Below are 25,931 nucleotides of genomic sequence, written 5' to 3' on the forward strand. Positions count from 1 at the left end.
GGCGGTGTTACATGTATTTCTTGAAACTCCGAGGAAGACACGGCATGCTCTGTTCTGTATAGTGTACACTTCTTTATACTTGTTAACTCCCCACAGACCAGAACAATAGGTTAAAACAGGTTGAACGATGCTTTCATAAAGTCGGGTAAAAACATCAAAGTGCATATCACCGCAGGTGTAAAACTTGTGACAAAGATATCCTAGAGCACGTGAAGCAGATTTGACCAGTTCTTTAACAGCATAGCGTAAGTCACAATGCACGTGTAGCCACAAACCTAGATAAAGGTAGCTGTCTGCGTAATCGAGTGTCACATGGCCACAGTGGAAAGTCCCGTTATGTTGAGGCACGCTTTTCCTCCTCAATGACCCCCTACGACAAAGGGAATTGTTTCGCCGGTGTGACTGGCAACAAAATACTACAAATTACGTCATAGGGTATTGTCACGTGTTTGTGGTACTGTATACTAAAGGTAAACACAATCAGCCAGGCCCATGACAGCACCAACACTGGCGGGGCACCATGACACACAATCAGCCAGGCCCATGACATCACCAACACTGGCGGGGCACCATGACACACAATCAGCCAGGCCCATGACATCACCAACACTGGCGAGGCACCATGACACACAATCAGCCAGACCCATGACATCACCAACACTGGCGGGGCACCATGACACACAATCAGCGAGGCCCATGACAGCACCAACACTGGCGGGGCACGATAGACCAATCTGTATAAATATTAATCCATGTGTCGCTGTTTGGCAGCAATAACCTACCTCCCTCACTCCTTCCAATCTGTATAAATATTAATCCATGTGTCGCTGTTTGGCAGCAATAACCTACCTCCCTCACTCCTACCAATCTGTATAAATATTAATCCATGTGTCGCTGTTTGGCAGCAGTGAACCTACTTCCCTCACTCCTACCAATCTGTATAAATATTAATCCATGTGTCGCTGTTTGGCAGCAGTGAACCTACTTCCCTCACTCCTACCAATCTGTATAAATATTAATCCATGTGTCGCTGTTTGGCAGCAGTGAACCTACTTCCCTCACTCCTACCAATCTGTATAAATATTAATCCATGTGTCGCTATTTGGCAGCAGTGAACCTACTTCCCTCACTCCTACCAATCTGTATAAATATTAATCCATGTGTCGCTGTTTGGCAGCAATAACCTACCTCCCTCACTCCTACCAATCTGTATAAATATTAATCCATGTGTCGCTGTTTGGCAGCAATAACCTACCTCCCTCACTCCTACCAATCTGTATAAATATTAATCCATGTGTCGCTGTTTGGCAGCAGTGAACCTACCTCCCTCACTCCTTCCAATCTGTATAAATATTAATCCATGTGTCTGTTTGGCAGCTATAACCTACCTCCCTCACTCCTACCAATCTGTATAAATATTAATCCATGTGTCTGTTTGGCAGGAGCAGCAGTGTAACACTCCATCTCGGTCAAAAACACAAAACAAAGAAAAGGCTTCCTTTTGTACATTTTATTTCAGCACAAGTGAAATAAAACTTGCTTTTTGTGAAATAAATTACTTGAAATGATCAATAATGGTGGTATATCCAGGTACCTGCAGTCTCTGCTGGCTGCTGGCGGACGTCGGCAACACCCCCAGCAACATGGAATACCATTCAGAACCTGACCAACACACGACAACCACTGGACCAACTTCACATCTTCTATTAACAACTACCTGGGTCAATATTTAAAATTATCCCTTATTTTCTATGAAATATTAAAAATACTAAAATAACACTCAGAAATGCACTTTTTAGGCCCTGATATTTCTATGTTAATGCCACATCTAATCTTTTTCAACCTCACATTAAAGTACAGCTCTGTAAGTGAACCATCTATTTTGTAAATTCATGGCAAAATCGTAATGGTAACCAACACCAATTGATATCTACCCAATCTGTGTGTTCTCAAAAAATATGATTTTACCACAAATCCACGTCCTGGCATCAGGTCAAGTTCTGAATAGTTTATCAGGCGACAGCAACAACAGCAGCAGCAGCAGCATAAAAAAGCTAGCAACAGCCACAAAGTATGAAGTGAATGTATATCATGCACAATGTCCTATCTGGAGGTACATCTGCCATCTCATCACTACAGTTGCCTCCCTTTGATTGTGGCCTTAAACCATGAAACACTTCAACCTGCTTGGGAAGGAAACATTTTTTTTTGAAAGTTGCTCAAAAGGAAATACAGTATCTCTCAAATTCTGGCGTAACTCCCTTTTAAGGTAAACTGAATAAGTAAGTGAGTGAGTTGTGTTTAACGCCACTTTTAACAGAATTTGAGTTATATCACGACGTGTCAGCTTAATGTGGGAGGAAAGCCCAAAGTGATGCAGGTCTCGGACGTTTACCACTTCAGTGAAACCCACGAGCACCGGTATGGTACTGACAAACCTAGAAACATAATCGGGGCGATTTGGGATTCGAACCCACTATCATAGGTGTCTGGCGTGCCCAAGGGACACAACTCTGTACAGCGAATTGCGGCGCCTTAGACGACTGGGCCCGCCGTGCCCCCCCAGGTAAAATGAACTCAAAAGTATTTGTTGGACATCTGATCATATTTGCTTTTTAGACAGTTAAAGGATGAAAATGTTTTGTGTTCAAAATTATGGTGTAAATAAATCATTTTGAGTATAATTATGTTTAACTGCTATAAAATGGCAACAGATATGAAAGAATTATTGATCAATTGAACAGTTTCATCGAAACCCCTCACAATGAGTGAGTGAGTGAGTTGGGTTTAACGCCGCTTTTAACATTATTCCAGTTATATCATGGCGTGTCAGCTTAATGTGGGAGGAAAGCCCGAAGTGATGCAGGTCTCAGACGTTTACCACTTCGGTGAAACCCACGAGCACGGGTATGGTGCTGACAAACCTAGAAACATATTCAGCAACATAGAAACAGGATTCGAACCCACAATCATAGGTTTCTGGCGTGCCCAAGAGACGCAACTCTGCACAGCGAATCGCGGCGCCTTAGACGACTGGGCCACCCGAGCCCCCCCCTCACAATGAACACTGACAAAGGATAATGTGCTGGCAGCTTAGCTTTACAAATCACGCATACTATCTTGTTGTAATTATTGGGCTGAAAGGTTTCGGAAATATGTCAAGCAATAAAAGTTTGTATATTAAAGCAGAGCATGGTGGCGTAAAACTATCCAGAAAAGAAACAAAGCCTTGCAAATAAGCGAAAACAAAACGAAAGTCGGCAAGACAAAAGTCAGGAAACACAGAAAGAGTTGTTCCACTTAGAAATTATATGCCCAATTCGTCATGGAGAACATCGTAGCTGACCACATAGACCAAGACTGACCACTGACCATAACTGACCAATGGTACAGACATACGAATGACAGTTTCAAAGTTGTAAAGGTTTAAAAGTGTATAGCTCTAGGATAATGCTTGATAACCCTACAAATTATCAGTGATATTGTTGGAGAAATCACAAATTATTCATGAATTCGATTACGTTTTCCTTCTCAAGCAGGTTAAACAATGAGTGCATTGATGACCAGATAGTTCTGTTTATAGGTAATATTCAAAGCTCTGATGGACACAGAAGTCAACATGCCATGGAAACTATAGTCAAAGTCATGATTGTTCATAAAGGTCATGACCAGAAATATCAGACCTATAATGAAAAAATAATAATTTAAGAATAATTAAAATGGGTTTTTTCGTTTTACACAAAGGGCAACCGTAATTTCCAATTTGTTTTGTACTGAACTTTTACCATTGTTGATGAAAATAATTCCTTACAATTTCGGGTCTTAAATTCAGCAAATCTAAGATGACCCCCAAAAACAACATGCAAATTTAGACAAACTCAGGCCATACAGCATAGCCACGAAACATTTTCTGCCAAAATATTCAGCCTCAATTCTTGTTTCCATAGCAACTGAACATGTCCATCAAATCCTTAATCCTTCCACTCCCCTATAGACAGAACTAGCATGTCTTCGATGAGACACAGATATGTGAAATGGACAATGTCGTCAATATCCGTCAATCAGTGACACTAATGATGGACAGTGGCGGTTATGTACATGTATATATAGCATGCATTGTATCATTAGATAAATAGAAAGGAGTCAGCAATGTATATATATAGGATTAAAATCACCTAACTCTAAAAATTCACAACTGTGACCCTTGACCCCTTGTAGCTTCGGGGCCTGCCATCATTAAAACACTCTCAGATGAAGCAGATGTTTAATGTATCTGTAGAACGTGGGCATTGGAGTTAAAACATGTCTAAGCTGGCGGTAAATAATATCAATTCCAGTACCCGTGGGAACAGCATTTTGATTGTGTGACTGACTGTTTTGATCAAATACATCATTCAGGGGTGTAGCGATACTCTTGTGACACTCGACATACACAGTGAAATATGTAGCCATATCTAACAACCAAACAACATTCCCACTCCATCTTTTAACCATTTCATTCACATTTATCTACTACATAAAACCTATAACCCTTAAGTCACAATTCAATTTCATGAGAAAAAGGTCGAATTATGCCATGAGTCATAAACACGTATTCCACCATACTGGATGAAAAAATATACTGATGGAAAAAACAACCAAATAAGCCGGAATCATAAGTTTGGCATGAATAACACATGTCCCAAAGGGAACCAAAGATCGTTTGGCAATTTAATCTCCACAGCATATATATTGAACCCAAAAGTTGAGGATCGTGAATATTTTGGGGATTTTTTATGAAACTGTGTGCTCAGTCGTCACTTAAAAAAATAATATCCCAAAAAATGTCATGATCCAAACTTGTTTTGTTCAGTATACTAACAGCTTGTGCAATGGCTTGTTTCTATTCAATCATTCATTTCATTGAATACATCATCAAGCGTCATACTGTATAATGTTCCCTTATATATTCCCATCAGTATATATTTTCTTGCCTACTTGTCATCAACCTTAAACCTTAAACAAAAAATCGTATGTATCACCTTCCATTGTCATTGTATGAATCGTTACACCCCTAACCATTCTATAAACCATACATGGAATCTTATCATTCCTGGCAAGAGAGTGTAGATTGGATTAAACATGTTAAACTCCACTCTTAAAATCCTAACTCTAAGGTATGAATGAGAGAGTTAAAATCTGCTTCCACTGACAGGTATTAAAAGCTATTTCACTGCTCACTCTACAGTGTTGTCAGTGTGAGTATTCCACGTACACACATGCAGCATATTCAGTGTTAATCAAACTTCTGTTGAGCATCATGTAATGACAATACACACGTGCCATGACTGCTACTCGCTGCTGTGCGAAGGAAACCGAGAAACTAACGTCGACATTACTTCACCATTCCAAAACAAACTTGAACATGAGATATTTTATTTCATCTCAGATCTACCCAATCTGGGATATTTGATTTAAATATTTGTCATTTAAAAAAAAAGTAATCACTGGCATTTTGATCTTTTGTAAAAAAAATTATCACACCTCAAAATCTGTAAGCCTCATCATAAGTTAAAGTTAGTGATTATTAATTGATTTTTAACTGCTTGTATAGAAGACAAGACCTGCAACGAGATCACTATCTAAGTTACCGGCAATGTTTCTTTGGAAAATCTTTTTTTGTAATAGACTTCACATAATATCGGCAGAATTTGGTTCAAAATATTGAAATGATTCCTACCCAAAATCGCATTGGTTAGCATCTCTGCTACCAGACAACAAATGTTGTCCTAAATTTTCTTCAGTCTTCAGTTTATATCACTGAAAATATTTAGGGGTCTTATAGACCAATCTATTTGAGTACCGATAAAATAGGAAGGTTTTGTTATTGCAATCAGCTCTAGTCTTCGCACCTTGTCAACACACCGGTTCCTGCAAATGAGCATTAACCAATTTCAGAAAATCAGGAAAATAGAAAACATTCTTCATCGAGTAAAGATACATTATTTTTAGTGACAGCATGTCCATGGCTCACAAACAAGTCGAATCAGAGCTTTTAGTCTCGGTTTCCTTCTCATGCCGATGTGATGTTCAACAAGAAAGACAGGAATCAGATTACATCTCTGGCGCTAATGTTTTCAGCGCTGAAGGCATATTCCAGTGAAATTCTACAATTCTTTAAAACGTTCTAACATTAAATCTCAAGTGTTCTGTCAGGTACGAGATTCCGTCACAAGAACATCACAAAACTTCACATTTTGACATAGAGCAGGACAAATGACCATTCTCCGAACGGTTTGTTTTGAGTGAGAAATCACAAATACTTCTACATACAAATGAGTTGGTCCATCTTGTGGCTTTTGTACATCATCACAGAACTTGTACTGAAGAAAAACTCAGGCACATTTTGAAAACTCCATTTCTCCACATAATTATGCAGTAAGAATTATTGTCAGCGACAAATGCTACGTCAACAACCTATGACTGACATGTTAGGACAACCGCTGTTGTCTATTTCACAAACACTGATATATACATCAATAAATTGCATTTGAAATATGACGCCATTTGGTATTAGTCTTTAGATCATAACATATCAATTTCCAACGAGACCTAACTGAACTAAATTTACTTCAATTGAAATTTCACTTCAATTGCTGAGAAAAAAAAAGACATTTTTTTAATACATGAAATCAGTAGTAACTGTTACCATGGAAACTGAGCAAGACTATTTCGATGGTGCAGTTTATACAAAGCCATTTACTGTGGTAATACTTCGAATAAGTCTTTGGTTGAGAACAGATCAATTCCGTATGTATACATATTAGGCAAATTATACTCCTAAATGACCAAGGCATCTTCCACTCTAACATTGCATACACAACTGTGTAAATGAGTTTCGAATGCTGGTATTGTAAGGAATTAAAGGTATCAATCGAAGATCATCGTCAATATTTCCCAGGTTTGAATACGCTATGTTCTTCCATCATCCATGACATACGACAGCTTTAGGTGTAACCGCTAGTCGTAACTAACACATAAAGGCCTCGGCCCCGTTCAACAAAGTGATCGTAGCGCTACGACTGTCGTAATAAAGAATGGGAGTTACGATCATCTTAGCGCTAAGATCGCTTTGTGGAACGGGGCCCTGGTTGCTACAAGTGAGTGTTCACACCAATGAGCACTCCGATTACGTCGGCAATATTCTCACGCAACATGCTACAGACTTGCGACCATCTACTCTACACACTGTTTCAAGGCAGGGTTCTATCTCGGATTCCAAACTAAGTGCTCTTGGCTGGCAAATGGGGAACAAATCGCGTAACAAATTTCGTAAATTTTGAGGAATTGAGAAATTGTAAATTCAAATGTGGAAATGTTACTGCCATTTGCTGCACACTTGGGGGCGAAGATCGGCCTTTAAGCAAGTCTAGATAAATCCCTGTTAGTCAATAGTCGACTTCCCACAAAGTAGGATTATTTGACTTCCGTGAGTTACGGCCTCATTTTATTATCTGACTTCAAATAGACACAAGTCTCTCCTTCGGCACAAAGACACTGTATGCACTAGAGGTGATGGGGAACGCAGTGTATACAAATCCATGAGGTATTGACGACGATCAACAGTAATCAAATGCAAATATTGTGTGGATGCTGTTTACTTGATAACGTTCATTACACAAAAATAATACTTTCTCTCAGAGAAAACAGGATAGCATATAACGGTACCGTGACATAGATTTGAGAAATTTAATTGCCAAATAAACTGCATATGATCTGAAAAGCATGACAGGACGAAATCCAAATTTGTTCAGAATATTAACAAGGGAGTATGGATCTATGACACAATATTCCTGCAAATACGAGTGAGTATGGTTTTACGCTGCGTTTGACAATATTCCAGCAATATCACAGCGGGGACACCAGAAATGGGCTTCACATATTGTATCAATGTGAGAAATCGAACACAGGCCTTGTGTGTCAAGTAAACGCTTTAACCACAAGGCTACCCCTGTCTGTACCTACATTGGAATTGAACGAAATCGTGGTGTGACAAGTGCATGCTTTAACCACTTGCCTACATTTCCATCCACCAATATCTGCTTGAAAATATGAAATTCATTCTAATAGTTGATAATGGAAACATTAAATGCTGAATGCTAATATAGTTTAATTCTTTTGCATCAAAGTTCATCAAATATATGTCACACGCAAACCTTGCAACGTTCATAGGAGACATTTTGGTCATATGGGTAGACTATCAACAAAGTGAAATGTACATGGATTGGATTGAAATGAACATCAAGAAGCAACCTGGAGCTAGCAAGGCAGTGGGGGACGAAGCACCATTGACAGCTATAGACGTCAGTTCAGCTGATACATTTCACAGAGGGAACTGACTGGCATAAACGTGATTCCTTCTAATGCTGAAGGGGGGACATGAAAGACAATCAAATAGCTTGGCTGTTACTATTCTTTGGATTTCAATGATGAAATATTAATAAAACATTTCCTCATTCGCAGCATCAGGGTAAAGTTTGTATTGTGTAATGATATATGGTGTTTGGAAATATATACTTACATGTTCTTAAAACATAGGAGAAAGGACGAGGTAGGATAAGGGCACATTAGAGCAGAAGTGTGAGTGAGTTGGGGTTTACGCCGCTTTTAACAGTATTCCAGTTATATCACGACCTGTCAGCTTAATGTGGGAGGAAAGCCCGAAGTAATGCAGGTCTCAGACGTTTACCACTTCGGTGAAACCCACGAGCACGGGTATGGTGCTGACAAACCTAGAAACATAATGGCAGGATTCGAACCCACAATAATATGTTTCTGGCGTGCCCAAGGGACACAACTCTGCACAGGGAATTGCAGCGCCTTAGTTGACTGGGCCACCCATGCCCCTTTAAAGGAGAAGAAAGCATAATTTATAAATTGAGCAAATTTTCAAAAATTGTTATGAAAGTTATCAGGTTTTCATGAGATTGAGAATGACTGGTCAGCTCAACAACTGCCCGTTTGGGACTTATGACAACACTAAATGACTGCGTAAGAACGAAATGGGTAAATATGACTGATTGCAGGTTTTTTAAAGCCTTTTTCTTATCTTTATTTACCGGTAGCGAGAACTAATAACTGATGTTAATGAGATTGGTTTGATCCTGATAATTGTTTGACTGAAGGTGACTTTCACAGATGTTCATAAAAACATAACAAACACAGGTTAAAAAAATCATGTTGGGACAGTCTTTTCGTACTTAAATTTTCATTTGAAGTTAATAAAATCAACCCTTTTCACTTATTTTAGCCATATTTGTGTCTTGAAGTGCGTCAGAAGTCCAAACCTTGCAAGTGTAGGCAGGAAAGAAGCTTGTCCCTTATTTTGACGTCTCATAATTTTGATAACAATATCAAGTTTTTTTGCAAATTGAAATTTTGACATTCCCCATTGGCCCTTTGCCTACCTCGTACTTTCACAATTGTAGGTGTTTTTGTGTTTCAAATTTAGAATTAGTACCAAGGAAACAAATTTGAATATGGTTTTAAGCTAAAGGGTTACAAGGGCTGTAAATATTGCAAATGCATCCCTGTTTTTGCTGGACTTTTTCTGTTTAGGGTCCGGTAATATCAAAGTTAGCCAGAAACTAGTGAGTGAGTGAGTATGGTTTTACGCCGCTTTTAGCAATATTCCAGCAATATCACCGCGGGCCAGAAACTAGGGCTCAGATGGGTACTCGGGTACTTGGGTACTCGGGCATTGTCAGGTTTAGATGGACTGACCTGTCATCGGTGTACCCCCTCAGGGGAGATAACTCATACCTCTTCTCCACACATAAAGGTGATGTGAAACGGGTTTTTTGGTTGGTTTGACAAGTGGCACTTTAACCACTAGGCTACCCCACCGCCCCTATTCAACTGTGAAATCTGGCCCACAAAAGCGCTAGATAAATCTCCAACATCAACAACCAGATGGTAGTGTTCCTACGGCAATGTTCCAGATAAACAAGTGTCCAGATTAAGCAAGGTATGTCACATAAGTACTACCAGCAGTCTGGAAGGTGGGGTTTCCAGTTTAACAGTATCCAGACTAACAAGGTTTCACAGTATCAGAATAAATTACTTCAAATACTACAGTCTGTGAGGACATGGTCTTGTTATGTTGGAAACTGGATCTCATTCCGTGAGTGAGGTTGACGTTACACCCGCCAGACGTCTATGATGTGCAATTATTACTTTTTGCAGCGGATGAATTGTGAAATGTTTTTTAGGCCAAATGAATAGGATACATGTTACATCTGATTGACCCAGCATACAGAGTGCAGGCAAATTCAGAGTTATTCTAATCCATTCCCTTTCATTTTCTCATAAGCCACACTTTCTTAATTTTATTTTTCACGGTTTTATTCCAACTTTTCCACACAAGGTCAGTCGAAATTAAATTAAAATTAAATGTCAATCATTTATTTATTTATTTATATGTCTGCCATGGAGTTTAAACTGCAGCTGACTTCTTAAATGACTGATCGTGATGACACGATTTTATATTTAACATTTTGTACTGTATAAGAGGGTTTATAATACAAGTGGGACACACAATAAAAATAAATATTTTTATATTTAATTTATTTCTTACACTGGCTGCTTTTCAGTAGGCCCGGGAATAAAAAAGAAAAAAGTATGGCCTGATGACAAAAGTGTATGAAAATACTAAAACAAAGAAAAATACAATTCAGATTATTAATGACAGTTTTCAGCTGGAGACATTTGTTATTCAGTATGTTACGCTCATTTCTAAAGCTACACCTTGTGTGTTATATTGTCAATATTTCTGCTGAGACAGTTCGGACATTAATTGGGGTTGAAATACTTGAATGAAGTTTTGTTCATTGAGCAAATTTACCCTATTTTTAATTTTTCTTTGACTTGAGAAGTTAAATTAGTAGGACATGTGACGCCACTATCAAGGTACAAATGTGAAGTTCAAAACTGTTAGCCTAACTCATAATTGTACCAATAATATATACGGCATCTGGCTGTTTGCTTTTCCAACACCAACAAAGTTTCCTATAAAATTGTTTGCTTAATAAGATTCAGTAACTCTTACAAATTATCAACAATCCAGTGTGCTTAAACATTTACTTGATCAATGAACACTGTCATGAACTTGAATCAAAATATGGTTATACTGGAAACAAACCGTAAAGACAATTGCCTAATTACAAGTCTCAAATCTTTAGCACAACATCTTTCAATCTTCAAATATATTTGTCTTACAGTGGCAACCAGAATACTTAAGCTCCCTAAAACAATATAACCCATATACTTTATGTAAAGAGAAATGTTTTATTGATGCAAAGAGAAATGTTTTATTGATGCAAAGAGAAATGTTTTATTGATGCAAAGAGAAATGTTTTATTGATGCAAAGAGAAATGTTTTATTGACGCAAAGAGAAATGTTTTATTTCTTAGTTTCCCCTATCTGATCTGTATTCCTTGCGAAGAGAAACAACTCATTATCCTGTGTACAGTGAAACCTCTTTATTCTGGACTGAGCTCATGTCATTTCTGTAGTCTTTCCAAAAACCAGAGATGCGAACCAGTACGATTTTGGCCTATGGAGACGATTTTTTAGCCTAACATTATGCTATTATGCTTGTCCTCCCCCAAATTGAGATTAATGTCATTTTTTCACGTATTTTTTACCACATGCATAAATTATCACAGGGAGCAAATTGTTACTGTATTATATAATGTGATAAAAAGCGTTCTACAGGGAGGCTATGCTGACCAATGGGAGCCATGCTTTCAATTCTATGATGGTACAAGGTCTATGAATGGTTGTTATTTTAAAAGACACTCAAGACATGTTTTCGATCAAGACATGTTTTCGATCAAGTCATGTTATCGATTAATCTATATTCGTGCAGACAAAGAACTAAAGGTCAGCTTTAGAAATTGGCACTTGTCCTGTAGTGCTTGCCAAACTGCCCAAAAGTTAAGGTATCATAAGGACTAGTAGAAAATTGCCATTTTTAAGAGTTTTGCTCTATGTTATCATTAAAAGGACTAGCAGACTAAAGATGTTAGTTTCTATCGCTGTGGGGACTGTCAACATTACTCTTTTTCACAGGAAATCGTTTCTTTACCCCACTGATTACTCGTAAGCTTCAATCAGGGTTGGCATCTCTGTCGAAAGTCTGGGATTAACAGTGTCCACACAAACAAGGTTTCACTGTGTATCATGTCAATAACTATTGTCCATTTTCCTGCTTCCTGTTTTATTCAAAGTCAAAGCCATATGCTCCAAAGGCCCATCAAACATGCTTAATACATTCAATGCTTTTACAAATGACAGTGAGTGAGTTGGGTTAAACGCCACTTTTAACAGTATTCCAGTCATATCACGGCGTGTCAGCTTAATGTGGGAGGAAAGCCCGAAGTGATGCAGGTCTTAGACGTTTAACCACTTCGTTGAAACCCACGAGCATGGGTATGGTGCTGACAAACCTAGAAACATAATCGGGGCGAACCGGGATTCGAACCCACAATCATAGGTACATATGACAGCACCTGGAACACAATTTACCAAAGTGTGAGACTGGCACTGTGACATGGAAACACCTTTATTCTGCCTGCACAAATTTAATTCCAGATAGTATTTGATTCAACGCTTGAGACAAAAGACATATCTATAACAGGGGAGGGAAACATACAATTTATGTCAGTCAGTTCACAATCAATAATTTATATATTACAGTCTTCTCATGCCCTCATTAAGAATCTCAACAAAAGGTTTTGATACTTATGTAGATGATAGGAGTACATTTCAAATCTATATAACATACATGTGCAAAAGACTAGGGCTCAATGAATAGTCAGTTCATGCGACATTAAACCAACAGCCACACAGCATGGTTGAGTTCATGCGGTATAAAACCAACAGCTATGCTTCACGGTTGAGTTCATGCAGCATAAAACCAACAGCCATGCTTCATGGTTGAGTTCATGCAGCATAAAACCAACAGCCATGCTTCATGGTTGAGTTCATGCAGCATAAAACCAACAGCCATGCTTCATGGTTGAGTTCATGCAGCATAAAACCAACAGCCATGCTTCATGGTTGAGTTCATGCAGCATAAAACCAACAGCCATGCTTCATGGTTGAGTTCATGCAGCATAAAACCAACAGCCATACTTCATGGTTGAGTTCATGCAGCATAAAACCAACAGCCATGCTTCATGGTTGAGTTCATGCAGCATAAAACCAACAGCCATGCTTCATTGTTGAGTTCATGCAGCATAAAACCAACAGCCATGCTTCATGGTTCAGTTCATGCAGCATAAAACCAACAGCCATGCTTCATGGTTGAGTTCATGCAGTATAAAACCAACAGCCATACTTCATGGTTGAGTTCATGCAGCATAAAACCAACAGCCACACAGTATGGTTGAGTTTATGCAGCATAAAACCAACAGCCACACAGCATGGTTGAGTTCATGCAGCATAAAACCAACAGCCATGCTTCATTGTTGAGTTCATGCAGCATAAAACCAACAGCCACACAGCATGGTTGAGTTCATGCAGCATAAAACCAACAGCCATGCTTCATTGTTGAGTTCATGCAGCATAAAACCAACAGCCATGCTTCATGGTTGAGTTCATGCAGCATAAAACCAACAGCCACACAGCATGCGTGAGAAACAGCATTGCTAATGACGATGATGATCATGATGATGATGATTGATATATTTTGACTGGTCACTTAATACAGATTCTACAGGAGGCAGCATCAACTCTGCCTCAATATTGGGATCGCCTTACCATATATACGAAGGGTCTGTCCCATGAAAGAGCAGTAGAGTTCAACAACATCTAAACATGGTTGGTTCGAGATTCCCCAGCAACACATTTCATTGTTCAATATGAACAGGGGCCATGGGCCTTGAGATCTTCTATGGTATTTGAATGTGACCCCCAAAATGCTAACATCGGACAGCTTGCATATTTGTTTCAGTTACTGAGTAGTGAAGCTGTTGTCATGGATTGACAGACTCACGTTTGCTCAAAAGTGAAGACTTTACGACTAATATATCGGTGAGCTCAAGATGCAAAGATCGCAGCAATCATCACCAGCTTTTAACATCATTAATAGTAAAAATATCAAACTGTAACGCTTCTAAAATATCACTACAATTTTTGGACCTCATTTTTATAACACGTAATATCACTTATCATTTTCACAAAATATACTGAGAGAAAACTCTAAACCAATGCTACTGCTCTTCCATGGTAAAAGCTGTTGTGATACAAGTCAATCAAACTTTTCTATTGGTAATAACAATGAAGCTGGTTAAATACATGACAACAGTCGTTTCAAATCGAGATTCTGTGTCTTACACGTCTTAAGTAGGTGGAACATACATCCTTTTTTCCATTTAAAAAAACACTTCAAAAATCAATAAGCAAGTACATTTCTTCTCTTCTATTCCGAGTTGATCCTCAGGCTGAGCAGTTCGGTTCTGTACTCCCAATGTAGCAACTGTTCGTCCGCTTACCGCGGGATGACCGCGGCTGACCACGATGACCAGATTAAGAAATCACACCAGTGCATCTAGTTGTCAGAAGTCGGCCTGCATTACAAAAGATTTGACAAGGTAGAGTTTTTCCGACTCCTGTTTGTAAATTGGATGTCTCTTGTAATGATCTATCAACTGTTCCAGTGACGTGAAAGTCTGTTGGCCTATTTGGTACTCGCCATCTTTAACATGCACACGAAAATGTTTGTTTCTATTTGGTGCCTTCAACACTACTGTGTACTGGCCGGCCTGAAACATAACAAATGACAAATGTTCAAAACGATTTATGTACAAAAGTGAGTGGGTGAGTGAGTGAGCGAGTGAGTGCATGAGTGAGCGAGCGAGTGCGTGAGTGAGCGAGCGAGTTGGGTTTAACGCCGCTTATAACAGCATTCCAGTTATATCACGGCGTGTCAGCTAAATGTGGGAGGAAAGACCAAAGTGATGCAGGTCTCAGACGTTTACCACTTCGGTGAAACCCATGAGCACAGGTATGGTGCTGACAAACCTAGAAACATAATCGGGGCAAACCGGGATTCGAACCCACAATCATAGGTTTCTGGCTAGCCCAAGGAACAGCGAAATCGCAGCACCTTAGACAACTGGGCCACCCGTGCCCCCCTAAGTACAAAAGGATATGTGTACAAAAGGATATATACATGATATATGAAAAAAGTAATTTGAAACATATAATACAGCGAGTGAGTGAGTATGTTGTTAGCAATATCATGGCCCGGGCACAAAAGAAATGGGCTTCACACATTGTTTGTTTGTTTGTTGGACACCGCACTCAGCAATATTCCAGCTATATGACGTCGGTCTGTAAATAATCCAGTGATTGACATCATGAGCATCGATCCACGCAATTGGGATAAGATGACCTGCATCAACCAAGTCAGCGAGTCTGACCACCCAATCCCAGCTGCCTCTTACAACAAGCATAGTCTCCTTTTAAGGCAAGCATGGGTTGCTATTCCCTACCCAGATCTTCACAGGTCCACACATTGTACTTCATTGTACTCAAGTTGGGAACAGTCTTCGGCATGACAAGTGAACCCTTTAACCCACACACCCTATGTGCACAAAGACATATACCGTATATCGCCATCGATAACACAACCCCACCTACAGAGGAGACCATAATGTGACACCCTGTTGAAACCTTCAAAGTCAATGCTAATTCAAATGCCCCATGTACACTGTGATCTAGAGGAGGTCATAATGTGACACCCTGTTGAAACCTTCAAAGTCAATGCTAATTCATGTGCCCCATGTACACTGTGATCTAAAGGAGGTCATAATGTGACACCCTGTTGAAACCTTCAAAGTCAATGCTAATTCATGTGCCCCATGTACACTGTGATCTAAAGGAGGTCATAATGTGACACCCTATTGAAACCTTCAGAGTCAATGCTAATTCATGTGCCCCATGTACACTGTGATCTAGAGGAGGTCATAATGTGACACCCTGTTGAAACCTGCAGTCAATGCTAATTCATCTGCCCCATGTACACTGCGATCTAGAGGAGGTCATAATGTGACACCCTGTTGAAACCTTCAAAGTCAATGCTAATTCATATGCCCCATGTACACTGCGATCTAGAGGAGACACATCAGCCAGGCATACACAGTTGTAAAACATCTCAATAGAAAAATATGTTTTTATTATATACTTCAGTGTGAAAGACTTGAGTTTTCCAAAGTTGAGAAAAGTGATATTTTCATTGCAGTGAACATAACACTTGATATTTCAATACAGTGAACATAACACTTTGACAGAACTTGTCATACAAGAGTTACCTCCCCTTAAATGGTCTCCCTATGTCTTAAGTGACTAGCCCATACACAAACGGTTGACATTCTTTTTACGTTAGGTCCATATTGACAAGGCAAAATAATATCAATTGCTGTTTGTTATTCTCTCGAAAATGTTTCCTTATAAATTGTAAATTTCTCATTAACTCATATATCGAGACTGTTTGTTTCGCTAAACGCCATTTTTGTTACTTGACCAGCATGTATTCTTTCGCTTCCAACAGCGGTCTCCTGGTTTTCAAGAATTTTTTTTGTTGAAGTTGATTTTGTATATAATCATATCTAAATGTATGATAAAGAATTTTCGTGACCCTAAATATTTTTGAATACTTTTGCTTATAGTTTTTAAGATTTTGCAAACACAAAACTACTTTTTAAGTCGCAAATATAAGGGGTGGTGAACCGTCCCTGTGTGTTAGGTAGGGAGAATTTACGTTTCAAGGTTTCTGGTAGACGGGTTATCTTCCGTTTGGTGACATGGTATTTCTGGTGTTACATTCTCAAGGTAATGTCTTTCCTTTAGAAAAATAAAATTAAACTCATTGTTTGTCTGGTGTATTATGTGCACCCCTCTCTACACAGATGTATTTTGTTTTAAATTAAAAAGTATGTACACTCTACACAATAAAATACTTGAATACAGACCTACAGATAAGCTGCGTATTTGAGTAAAATACCCCCCAAAATATTTAAAACCCAATTATTTCAAATTAACTTGCGTACAGAAACGCATGCATTAAATGAAAAACTCAAATGTATAAAAACAGCGTGCATAAACACCCAATGAAGCTTTTTCAGCTTGTGTACAAAGGAGCTGATTTCCGAAACACAATTATGAGCTAATTTACTTTCTGAGTAAAGTCTATATATTTAGAACAGTTATATACATCTAAAACAGTATTTCATATTTCACTAATTTGGGGGAAGCCCAATAGAGTGATGAATAGATGAGTGAAAAAATTTTGGTTACCCAATGAAAAATCTAACAACTCAATTAAAATAGAAACCCAACAGTAAAAAACTCAATTGCTAAAAATGTTATCTGGAGCTCTGGTAATATCTTCCATAAAATATGTTATCTTTCTTCAAAACAATTATTTGCAGCTGATAGAAAAATTTCTGATTCAGTTCACTCAACCTGAACAATGATTTACTCCTATCATTTTTCCTCCGAAATACTTTGGACCTAGTTCAAACACTGCAACATTGCCCCAGACAGGCCTGAGTTCATCCACACACTGAAACTACTTGTATTATGATGAGTATGGGGGGCGCGTGGATATGACTCAAGAGTCAGGAATAGATGACACAGTTTGATGTCTATCTGTGTATACTGGTGATGAACACTGCTGGGTTGGGCTGGTTTAGGCAGAATTCCGTGTTGTGCTGGGGAACTGCTACACCGGGATGTTGTTACCTCCCCTTGTCCTGTACTCGCTTCATTCACGGCCTGCTTGTTGATTATCTGCTGTGAATGAGATCCTCATGCAAGGGGGAGCACTGGGTACAAAACGACCTTGTACAAAACGACCCGGTGCAAAACGATCTGGTACAAAACGATCCTCATGCAAGGGGGAGCACTGGGTACAAAACGACCTGGTACAAAACGACCCGGTACAAAACGACCCGGTGCAAAACGACCCAGTACAAAACGACCTGGTGCAAAACGATCCTCATGCAAGGGGGAGCACTGGGTACAAAACGACCTGGTACAGAACGACCCGGTACAAAACAACCTGGTACAAAACGATCTGGTACAAAACGATCTGGTGCAAAACGATCTGGTACAAAACGATCTGGTGCAAAACGATCTGGTACAAAACGATCTGGTGCAAAACTACCTGGTACAAAACGATCCTATACAATCCATGAATACCTCTGGACCCTATATGATCCATGAATACCTCTGGATCCCATACAATCCATGAATACCTCTGGACCCCATACAATCCATGAATACCTCTGGACTCCATATGATCCATGAATACCTCTGGATCCTATATGAACCATGAATACCTCTCGACCCCATACAATCCATGAATACCTTTTGATACTATATGATCCATGAATACCTCTGGGACCCATATGATCCATGAATACCTCTGGATCCTATATGATCCATGAATACCTCAGGGACCCAAATGATCCATGAATACCTCTGGGACCCATATGATCCATGAACACCAATGGATCCTTGTGGGTTAACAGCTCTTAATTTAACTGATCCATGAATATTCTTCTGGATCTTATATCATCCACGAACTTCACTGGATCCTATATGATCCATGAACACATCTGGATCGCATATCATCCATGAATTCCTCTGGAACTTAAATGTTCTGTGAAAAACCTGATCCAAATGAAATCCATGAACATACAGGATCCATAACAGAGCTCATGAACACAGGATTGCAAAGGGGTCCTTGAATATCCTGATGGAATCCCCCACACAGATCAATAAAATCCACCATGGGACCCTATCCTGGATCCGACACAACCACACAATCACCCCTCCCTATACTTACGGCAGATTCACTGTCCCTAATAAGAAAGTCACCGTCCTCGGCATATTTGGATAAAAGTTCCTCACACTGAGGCCTGCTAATTTTCCCAAAGTACCAATCCTTCTCCTGAAGAGGCCCCGAGACATGGAACTGCCTCCGCCCACCCGTGATCCCCAGCGACGAAGCGTTAGACAAACTACTCGTGGACTGGGACTGGGGGGTGCAGGAGCTCATGCTCGTGCCCCGGTCACCGTCACACTCTTCCACACTTTGCACATAATTCCGTGGAATCAGCCCCATGTCGCCTCTACTGTTCCGAGCAAACCACCACTCGGGATCCTCCGATGGTTTGTCGATTATTTCAAGTCTCTGGCCTTTGTCAAAGCTCATCTCTTCCTTGTTTTTCCCCGTGAAGGGATAGAGGGTGGTCACCACCTCTATACAGTCATTCATCATGGACTCGGCCGTGGCGGCAGTGCAGTAGTCCACCTCGGAATCCACCAACACGTAATTCGACGGGAACCAGCCCACGGAATTGTCGTTCTTCTGGCCCTTCCACCAGCCGTCATTGGACTTTTCTAGCACAATTAAATGTTCCCCTTTCACAAGAGAGATTTCGTCTTCTCGTTGGGACGTGTAGTGATATTTGGCAGTGGCAGGAGTTGCTTCGTGGCAAGGTTGACTACTGGTCGAACTCCCACTTGGATGAAGCGGACCGTTGCTCCTGGCATCACCATTACGCAGCGTCGCCGGTGACGGACAAGCCGAGTTCTTTGCAGCATCACTTTTTTTCCGGCCAAGACTTTTCAGACTTGAAAATATTGATGCTTTGGGTTTTATACGTCGGACGTAGTTTGATGGCACAAATCCAGACTTGTTAGAGCTGTTCTGGACTTTCCACCAATCCTTGCTGTCATCTAAAAGAGTCAGTTTCTCGTTTTTCTTTATGTCCAGTTCTTGACTGTTTTCAGCGTGATAGTCATACTTTGCTGTCACGGTTACTTCTTCGGCCATCTTGAAGCATCCACGAGAGGGATCCTCATCTGAAAGGTCAAGGTCAAGGTCAAGGTCAATGTGAGTCAACTAATATGCAACTGCAACTTAGAACATTAAATATTCTCCATGCTGGCAGACATGTTTTTTCAAATTTTGGAATGAAGATAAACAATGCATATAAAAAAAATCATCCAAAAACACTTTTCAACCAATCAGATCGTGGCACACACACACACACACACACTCATTTACAACATGAATTTTCCACTCCATTCAATGATCATGTGACAAAGGAAATGCTAAAGGACAAAATGGTTACTTTCAAACTCATCGTTCGTTGAGTCATTCCAAAGAAAAGCTGTCTGTTACAGAATGGAGGCCATTTTGGGAGAGGGCGTAAGCTGGAATCACAGACGATCTTGCAGACTGGAATATGGACTATTGAAGAGTCAACTTTAGTCACAAGTCTGAAGCCTCCGTCAAGGAAAATCTATATACCAGTCCATCAACTGCGACAAATGTTTTATACCTACAGATCATTACCAAGCAGCTGGTATTAAGCCAGCCTACTTCTTACTCATCGCTGACCATGTCCAGTCATCTGGACATTTGATGTAGCAATTATGAAGAGTCATTCCCTACCCCTGCTTGACCTTTACACCTGAGCCAGCATGTCCCCGACACAATGAAATCCCTGGCCAAGACTTTGCCCTACATTGACTCATGCTCCATCCACACTGATGCACTTCATTGTTCTAACATCACGTTCCCAGGAGTCTTGAAATCGCTGAATATTGTGATGGACATGATTAAACAATTTCCTTGACTGAATGTATCCCATTCAGATGGCCTGAAGCAAAAATCCCTTCCCAACAACTGAACAAGTAAAAGTGCCTTCGGATTCAGCATCAGGGTCCTCAGATCAAGCAATATTATTTCTTTCTTTCTTTCTTTGTTGTTTAACACCACATTCAGCAATATTCCAACTGTATGACGGCGGTCTGTAAATAACTGAATCTGGTAGAGACAATCCAGTGATTGATATCATAAACATCAATCCACATGTCAGGGATACGATGACATGCATCGACCAAGTCAGCGAGCCTGACCACCCGATCTCCTTCGTCGCATCTTACGACAATCATAGTCGCCTCTTTAATACAACAAGCATGGATGGCTGAAGACCAATTCTTACCCGGATTTTCATAGAGATGAATAATTGTTAACTAATCATTGATCAATTATCGAGAAATCTCCGAGAAGTGTCTTTGAGCAAATCTGCAAGAAATCAAGATATTTCACTCCACTGGTGGGTTGTGACACATTTTAAGCAGGGATTACTTTGTGGACATTTGAGATACAACAAAAACAGTTGCTTTCCATCTTTGGCAGTGGATATTATTCATAAAATTTTATTTCATCACAATAGTTTATGCAAGTTATTAATAATCGATTTCATATCAATAAATGTCAGTATTTCTTCCAATCGACAATAATTCAGATTATCAATAATTTAGGCTAGCCCTAACCAATAGTACCTAAGTTATAAAATAATTCAGCTAATATTGCACAGTTTCAGGTGATTTCATTTCTTTCTAATATGATAATGCTACATAGTTTGTTTTGTTTGTTTGTTTGTTGTTTTATGCTGCACTCAGCAATATTCCAGCTTTTTGACGGCGGTCTGTAAATAATCGAGTCTGGACCAGACAATCCAGTGATTGACATATATAGAAGAATGTCCTATCAAAAGTCAAAGATATAATGAATATGTCCTAATGCTATTTTCCCTCAAGCAAAATTACTGCCTGAGGGAATCTTTTTATCAATCAGATCACTTGTTCCTACTTCCTGATGTGGAATTTCCTCAAGCAATAAACGATCATGCTTCATGAATGTTTTTTCAGATGTGCCAGAAATAACATGCCGTATTCGACGAAATAAGCACCCCGCTCTAATAAGCGCATGGCGATATTTGCTGATATATTGGCTAGTGAACAATCCCAATTAGCACCCCTTCCGATTGATCAATGTACACAAGACTTATTTATTCATGTATGATACGCAGTCGTGTGTTATATGCACCCTTAATTATGGGCAATTAAATTCTGGAAAATATATCTGTCGTGTATAATACACACAGATTCTTCTTTTATATCATTTCAGGCTGTCAGCATAAACCACAAAATTTACAATCTTTCAACTTTTTTTTTTCACAAAATTTTCTTCTAATTTAAAGAGTGCTCTGGGCGCTTATTACATCAAATATGGTGATGGTAATAATAGAAACATTAACAAAAAAGTCAAGAACTGATACAAGGACATGAGACTTCCTGTTGATGTGGAACTATTTAGTCATCTGATTGAACATGTATACGATCTAACATCTGACAGCACAGTTGGGAGTCATAAAAATATTTTGTTTCACATCTGTGACAAATTATTAATGCAGTGTTTATTCAGTTGAATAACTTGTCTACTGTAAATTCATACCAATAATACCTTCTAAAGATCGGTGTATACAGGCATAGATACCACTGGTCAAACCTAGCCAGTCTGTACAGAGATAATTTTACGAGCATGTGTGTCATACTGGTTTTTACGAAACTTGTGTAAGAATTTTTAATTTTCCCCGAGTGAGAGCAAGGTTCATGAAATCAGTATGACACACATGTGAGTGTAATTTTTGTTATTACTCATTATTTCTTAATCATTTTGAACTTGAGGTCAGCAATTTATGGAATGACGTGAACAATCTTCAGCCATAACGCTGTTTCTAGTGTGACATCATGCCATCCTCACATTACAACGAGATTAAAATGACGTCAACAAAGCCGTCCCAGATGAGTGAAACAATACACTGGTGAGCGGGAAGTGATATTTGCACTAGTGCACATAAGATTTTTATGAACTTGGTTATTTCTAACCCTGTGAGTGACAAAGCTCATTGCATACTGGTAGTTTATGTAAAATGACTTCATTTGGGGGAAAAACACTAGTCCTACTGGATTTTCACTAGTCTTGGGACAACGGACAAGTGGACATCACAGGCTATCCCACAAACCTGAACAATCATAGGTTTCTGGTGTGCCCAAGGGACGTAACTCTGCACAGCGAATTGCGGCACCCTTAGATGACTGGGTCAACTGTGCCCCGTTCAGCTTGACCTGTTCAAAGGTCGATATTTAGCCCCAAGTCTGCTGCAAATGTCAGTAAAAATTCCCAAGCCGGAATAATTTTTTTTTTTAAAGTTCCTGTTATCATAGTTAAACTAATTAATGTTATGGCTCAGTGGAGGTGACTTGTATTTCACTAATAACTGGACCAAAAAACAGTTGAAGGAATTATTGTATTCAACACAATGTTTTAATACATTTGAATTTATGAAATAACCTAAAAAATAACAATTTTGCACAAACTCATTTTTTCCCAATTTGCCTACCATGGGCATTAGTTTGGAATCCTTGACAATTATCCCTGATGAACATGACGCCTTCAATAGAGGTATCACTATATATGAGGTAGAGTATATTCACAACATGTCTCATCAATTGAGAAAAGAGTTCGGTCGAGCAGCCTAGTGGTTAAAGCGGTGTAAAACCATACTCACTCACTCCCTCATCGATAAAACCACTCTTCGACTGAGAATCAGGATCGATCTGACAACACCAGTAATAAATCTTACCAGCCCTGATACACTGTTCCCAACACGTTGAAAACAATAATCTCAACTTTGACACATCCACACTCCATACATTATCTACAGCAGGATATATCCAACATCATCAACCCAATCACTGGTTTTACCAGCTACAACACATCCTCATACCAACAAGTGATAAATTCCCATCTTAAACAGGTGACTAGACTAACATGTCATCTCTAAAATCTGATATTACACAATACCCTTCTCTCGACTCGATAAAACAAATAATTTTCCCTCTGCTGATTTCATAGACTAAACATTTTCAGACTTAAATACTGGTCGCTGTTTCAACCAGTTCTGTCTCCAAAATGACTGTGGGATAGAGCCAGCTAGAGCTGGCTAGACTTGCTTCTGTATACATATCTAGATTGTGTTATTTTCATAAAATAAATATATTCCACGGGACTAATGGTGACTGTGTACGTGGTTATTTCCTTATCAGGGTACAACATTCTCAACCATCATTCTTTCCCTACAACTGTTCACTACTTAATCTTCAGGACTCGGAAATCAATGGAACTTGGTCATGAAAATAACCAGTATTCAAAGCCAGGAGCATCTGGGATCCTTGACAATCATTATAGGACCTCTTACATCTCAAGACCCTTGGCTTTCATTCTTATCTTCAAACATTGTTTCGCTCGTCACGCCGAAGACCCGGGTTCGATTCCCGGCATGGGTACAATGTGTGAAGCCCATTCCTGGTGTCCCCCGCCGTGATATTGCTGGAATATTGCTAAAAGCGGCGAAAAAACCATACTCACTCAAACACTGTACCCCCTTATGACAAGAAATATAGTGTAATACAAGGGTACATGATAATGTTATATACAAGGGTTTGGGTTTGGTTTGTTGTTTAACATCATGAGCATCGATCCATGCATTTGGGATTCGATGACATGCATCAACCAAGTCAGCGAGCCTGACCACCCGATCCCTTGAGTCGCCTCTTACGACAAGCATAGTCGCCTTTTACAGCAAGAATGGGTTGCTGAAGACCTATTCTACCCCGGATCTTCACGGGTCTATGTACAAGGGATAACTGTACCCACTTTCCTATAATAACTGTCATGTCCATCAACTCCTCTTAATTAATACCAGCTATACTTTGTCACAGCTGGCTGTATCTAAATATAACTGTCTTCATTTAAATGTATATATATATATATAAATGTCTTGTATCCCATTATTAAAAACAAAACATTTCAAAACTGAAAAATAATAAATAAAACTTACCACTCAAATTGAAACCTGATTTTTCTCTGAGATGACGATGTACACAATGCTTGTCGAGATTAAAAAAATATCCAAATCCCATATTTTTTCCACCTCAGCACACAACCAACAAGGCTAACACACCCACAACCAACATCCAGAAACTACCTTTTCTCCTGAAATACAGACACAAGCACTTCACATCCATCATGTCGTTCAAGGTAGGTCCATCCCCATACAGGAAGTCCTCGTTTGACCAGTGGTCAAGCAGCCAGCTTACTCAGCAATGAATTAAGCCTGGCCTGGTAGAATCGGGTTCCCTAATGAGTAAGACAGTGATTCAACCGGTGATCACACAAAGTGATCCGTCACACTGTCGAAATCTTCATCGTCTTTGTCGCGGATCAGGTCACCGTATTAGGCGCATGATGACCTCTAATGATTATTTTAGCCTCAAAAACCAATTGCCAGCCTGAGTAATAACACAATCTTGTGACAAGCCCGAGGCTTGAAGTTTCTGACTGTTGACTATAAAGCATAGTCAAGTCATGATCAAAGTAGGACTGTTATTCAGTCCTGACATTGGACCTGATGTATGAAACTTGACCTATCTGGACTCGTCAGACTTAAATATATCACCTACATGCATAAACAAATACTTACACTCATACTTGTTCGGTGTGTCACTGATTTTGATGATTCAGCATATATGCAGACAGTTACTTCCCATACTTGACAAAGCAAATTCTACATACCGTACTCAACATAATAAGCGCCCAGGGCGCTCTCAAAAATAGGGCTCTTATTAGAAAAAAACAACAGAGTTGAAGGATCATAAATTTCGTGTTTTTTGCTGACAGCCTGAAATGTTTAAATACGACAGATATAATTTTCCAGAATTTAATTGCCAAAGATTAAGGATGCATATAACACACGAGTGCGTATTATACATGAATAAATAAGTCTTGTGTACAATGATCAATTGGAAGGGGTGCTAATTAAGATTGTTCACTAGCCAATATATTAGCAAATATCGGCGTGGGCGCTTATAAGAGCGGGCACTTATTACGTCCAATACGGTAATACAATAACCAGTTATTCAATTTCTTAAACACTGTTAAACACTCTAGTCACAT

The 25,931-nt window shown here is 39.4% G+C and overlaps 1 protein-coding gene across 1 annotated transcript; it reads right to left on the reverse strand.

The window, feature by feature from the left end:
* Positions 1 to 11,351: 11,351 nt before the first annotated feature.
* On the reverse strand, positions 11,352 to 25,630 carry LOC124150037 (cytoplasmic protein NCK2-like). Its single transcript, XM_046521915.2, has 3 exons — positions 24,817 to 25,630; positions 18,900 to 19,921; positions 11,352 to 14,808 (listed from the first exon to the last, which is right to left on the reverse strand). Exons 1-3 carry the CDS (start codon positions 24,896 to 24,898, stop codon positions 14,602 to 14,604), a joined length of 1,311 nt encoding a protein of 436 aa, XP_046377871.2. The 5' UTR covers positions 24,899 to 25,630; the 3' UTR covers positions 11,352 to 14,601.
* Between the last annotated feature and the right edge of the window lie 301 nt (positions 25,631 to 25,931).

Source organism: Haliotis rufescens, unplaced genomic scaffold (assembly GCF_023055435.1).
Source record: "Haliotis rufescens isolate VD_foot unplaced genomic scaffold, xgHalRufe1.0.p SCAF_25, whole genome shotgun sequence".
In the NCBI taxonomy this organism is placed as follows: Eukaryota; Metazoa; Mollusca; class Gastropoda; order Lepetellida; family Haliotidae; genus Haliotis; species Haliotis rufescens.

What these genes read in the sequence shown, in the direction of transcription:
- LOC124150037 (XM_046521915.2), bottom strand. Translation starts at nt 24,898, where the DNA reads ATGGGATTTGGATATTTTTTTAATCTCGACAAGCATTGTGTACATCGT. An exon ending in ATCAGGTTTCAATTTGAGTG is followed by an intron (nt 19,922 to 24,816) that starts GTAAGTTTTATT and finishes TTGACCTTTCAG; the next exon opens with ATGAGGATCCCTCTCGTGGA. An exon ending in TTAGGGACAGTGAATCTGCC is followed by an intron (nt 14,809 to 18,899) that starts GTAAGTATAGGG and finishes GTTATGTTTCAG; the next exon opens with GCCGGCCAGTACACAGTAGT.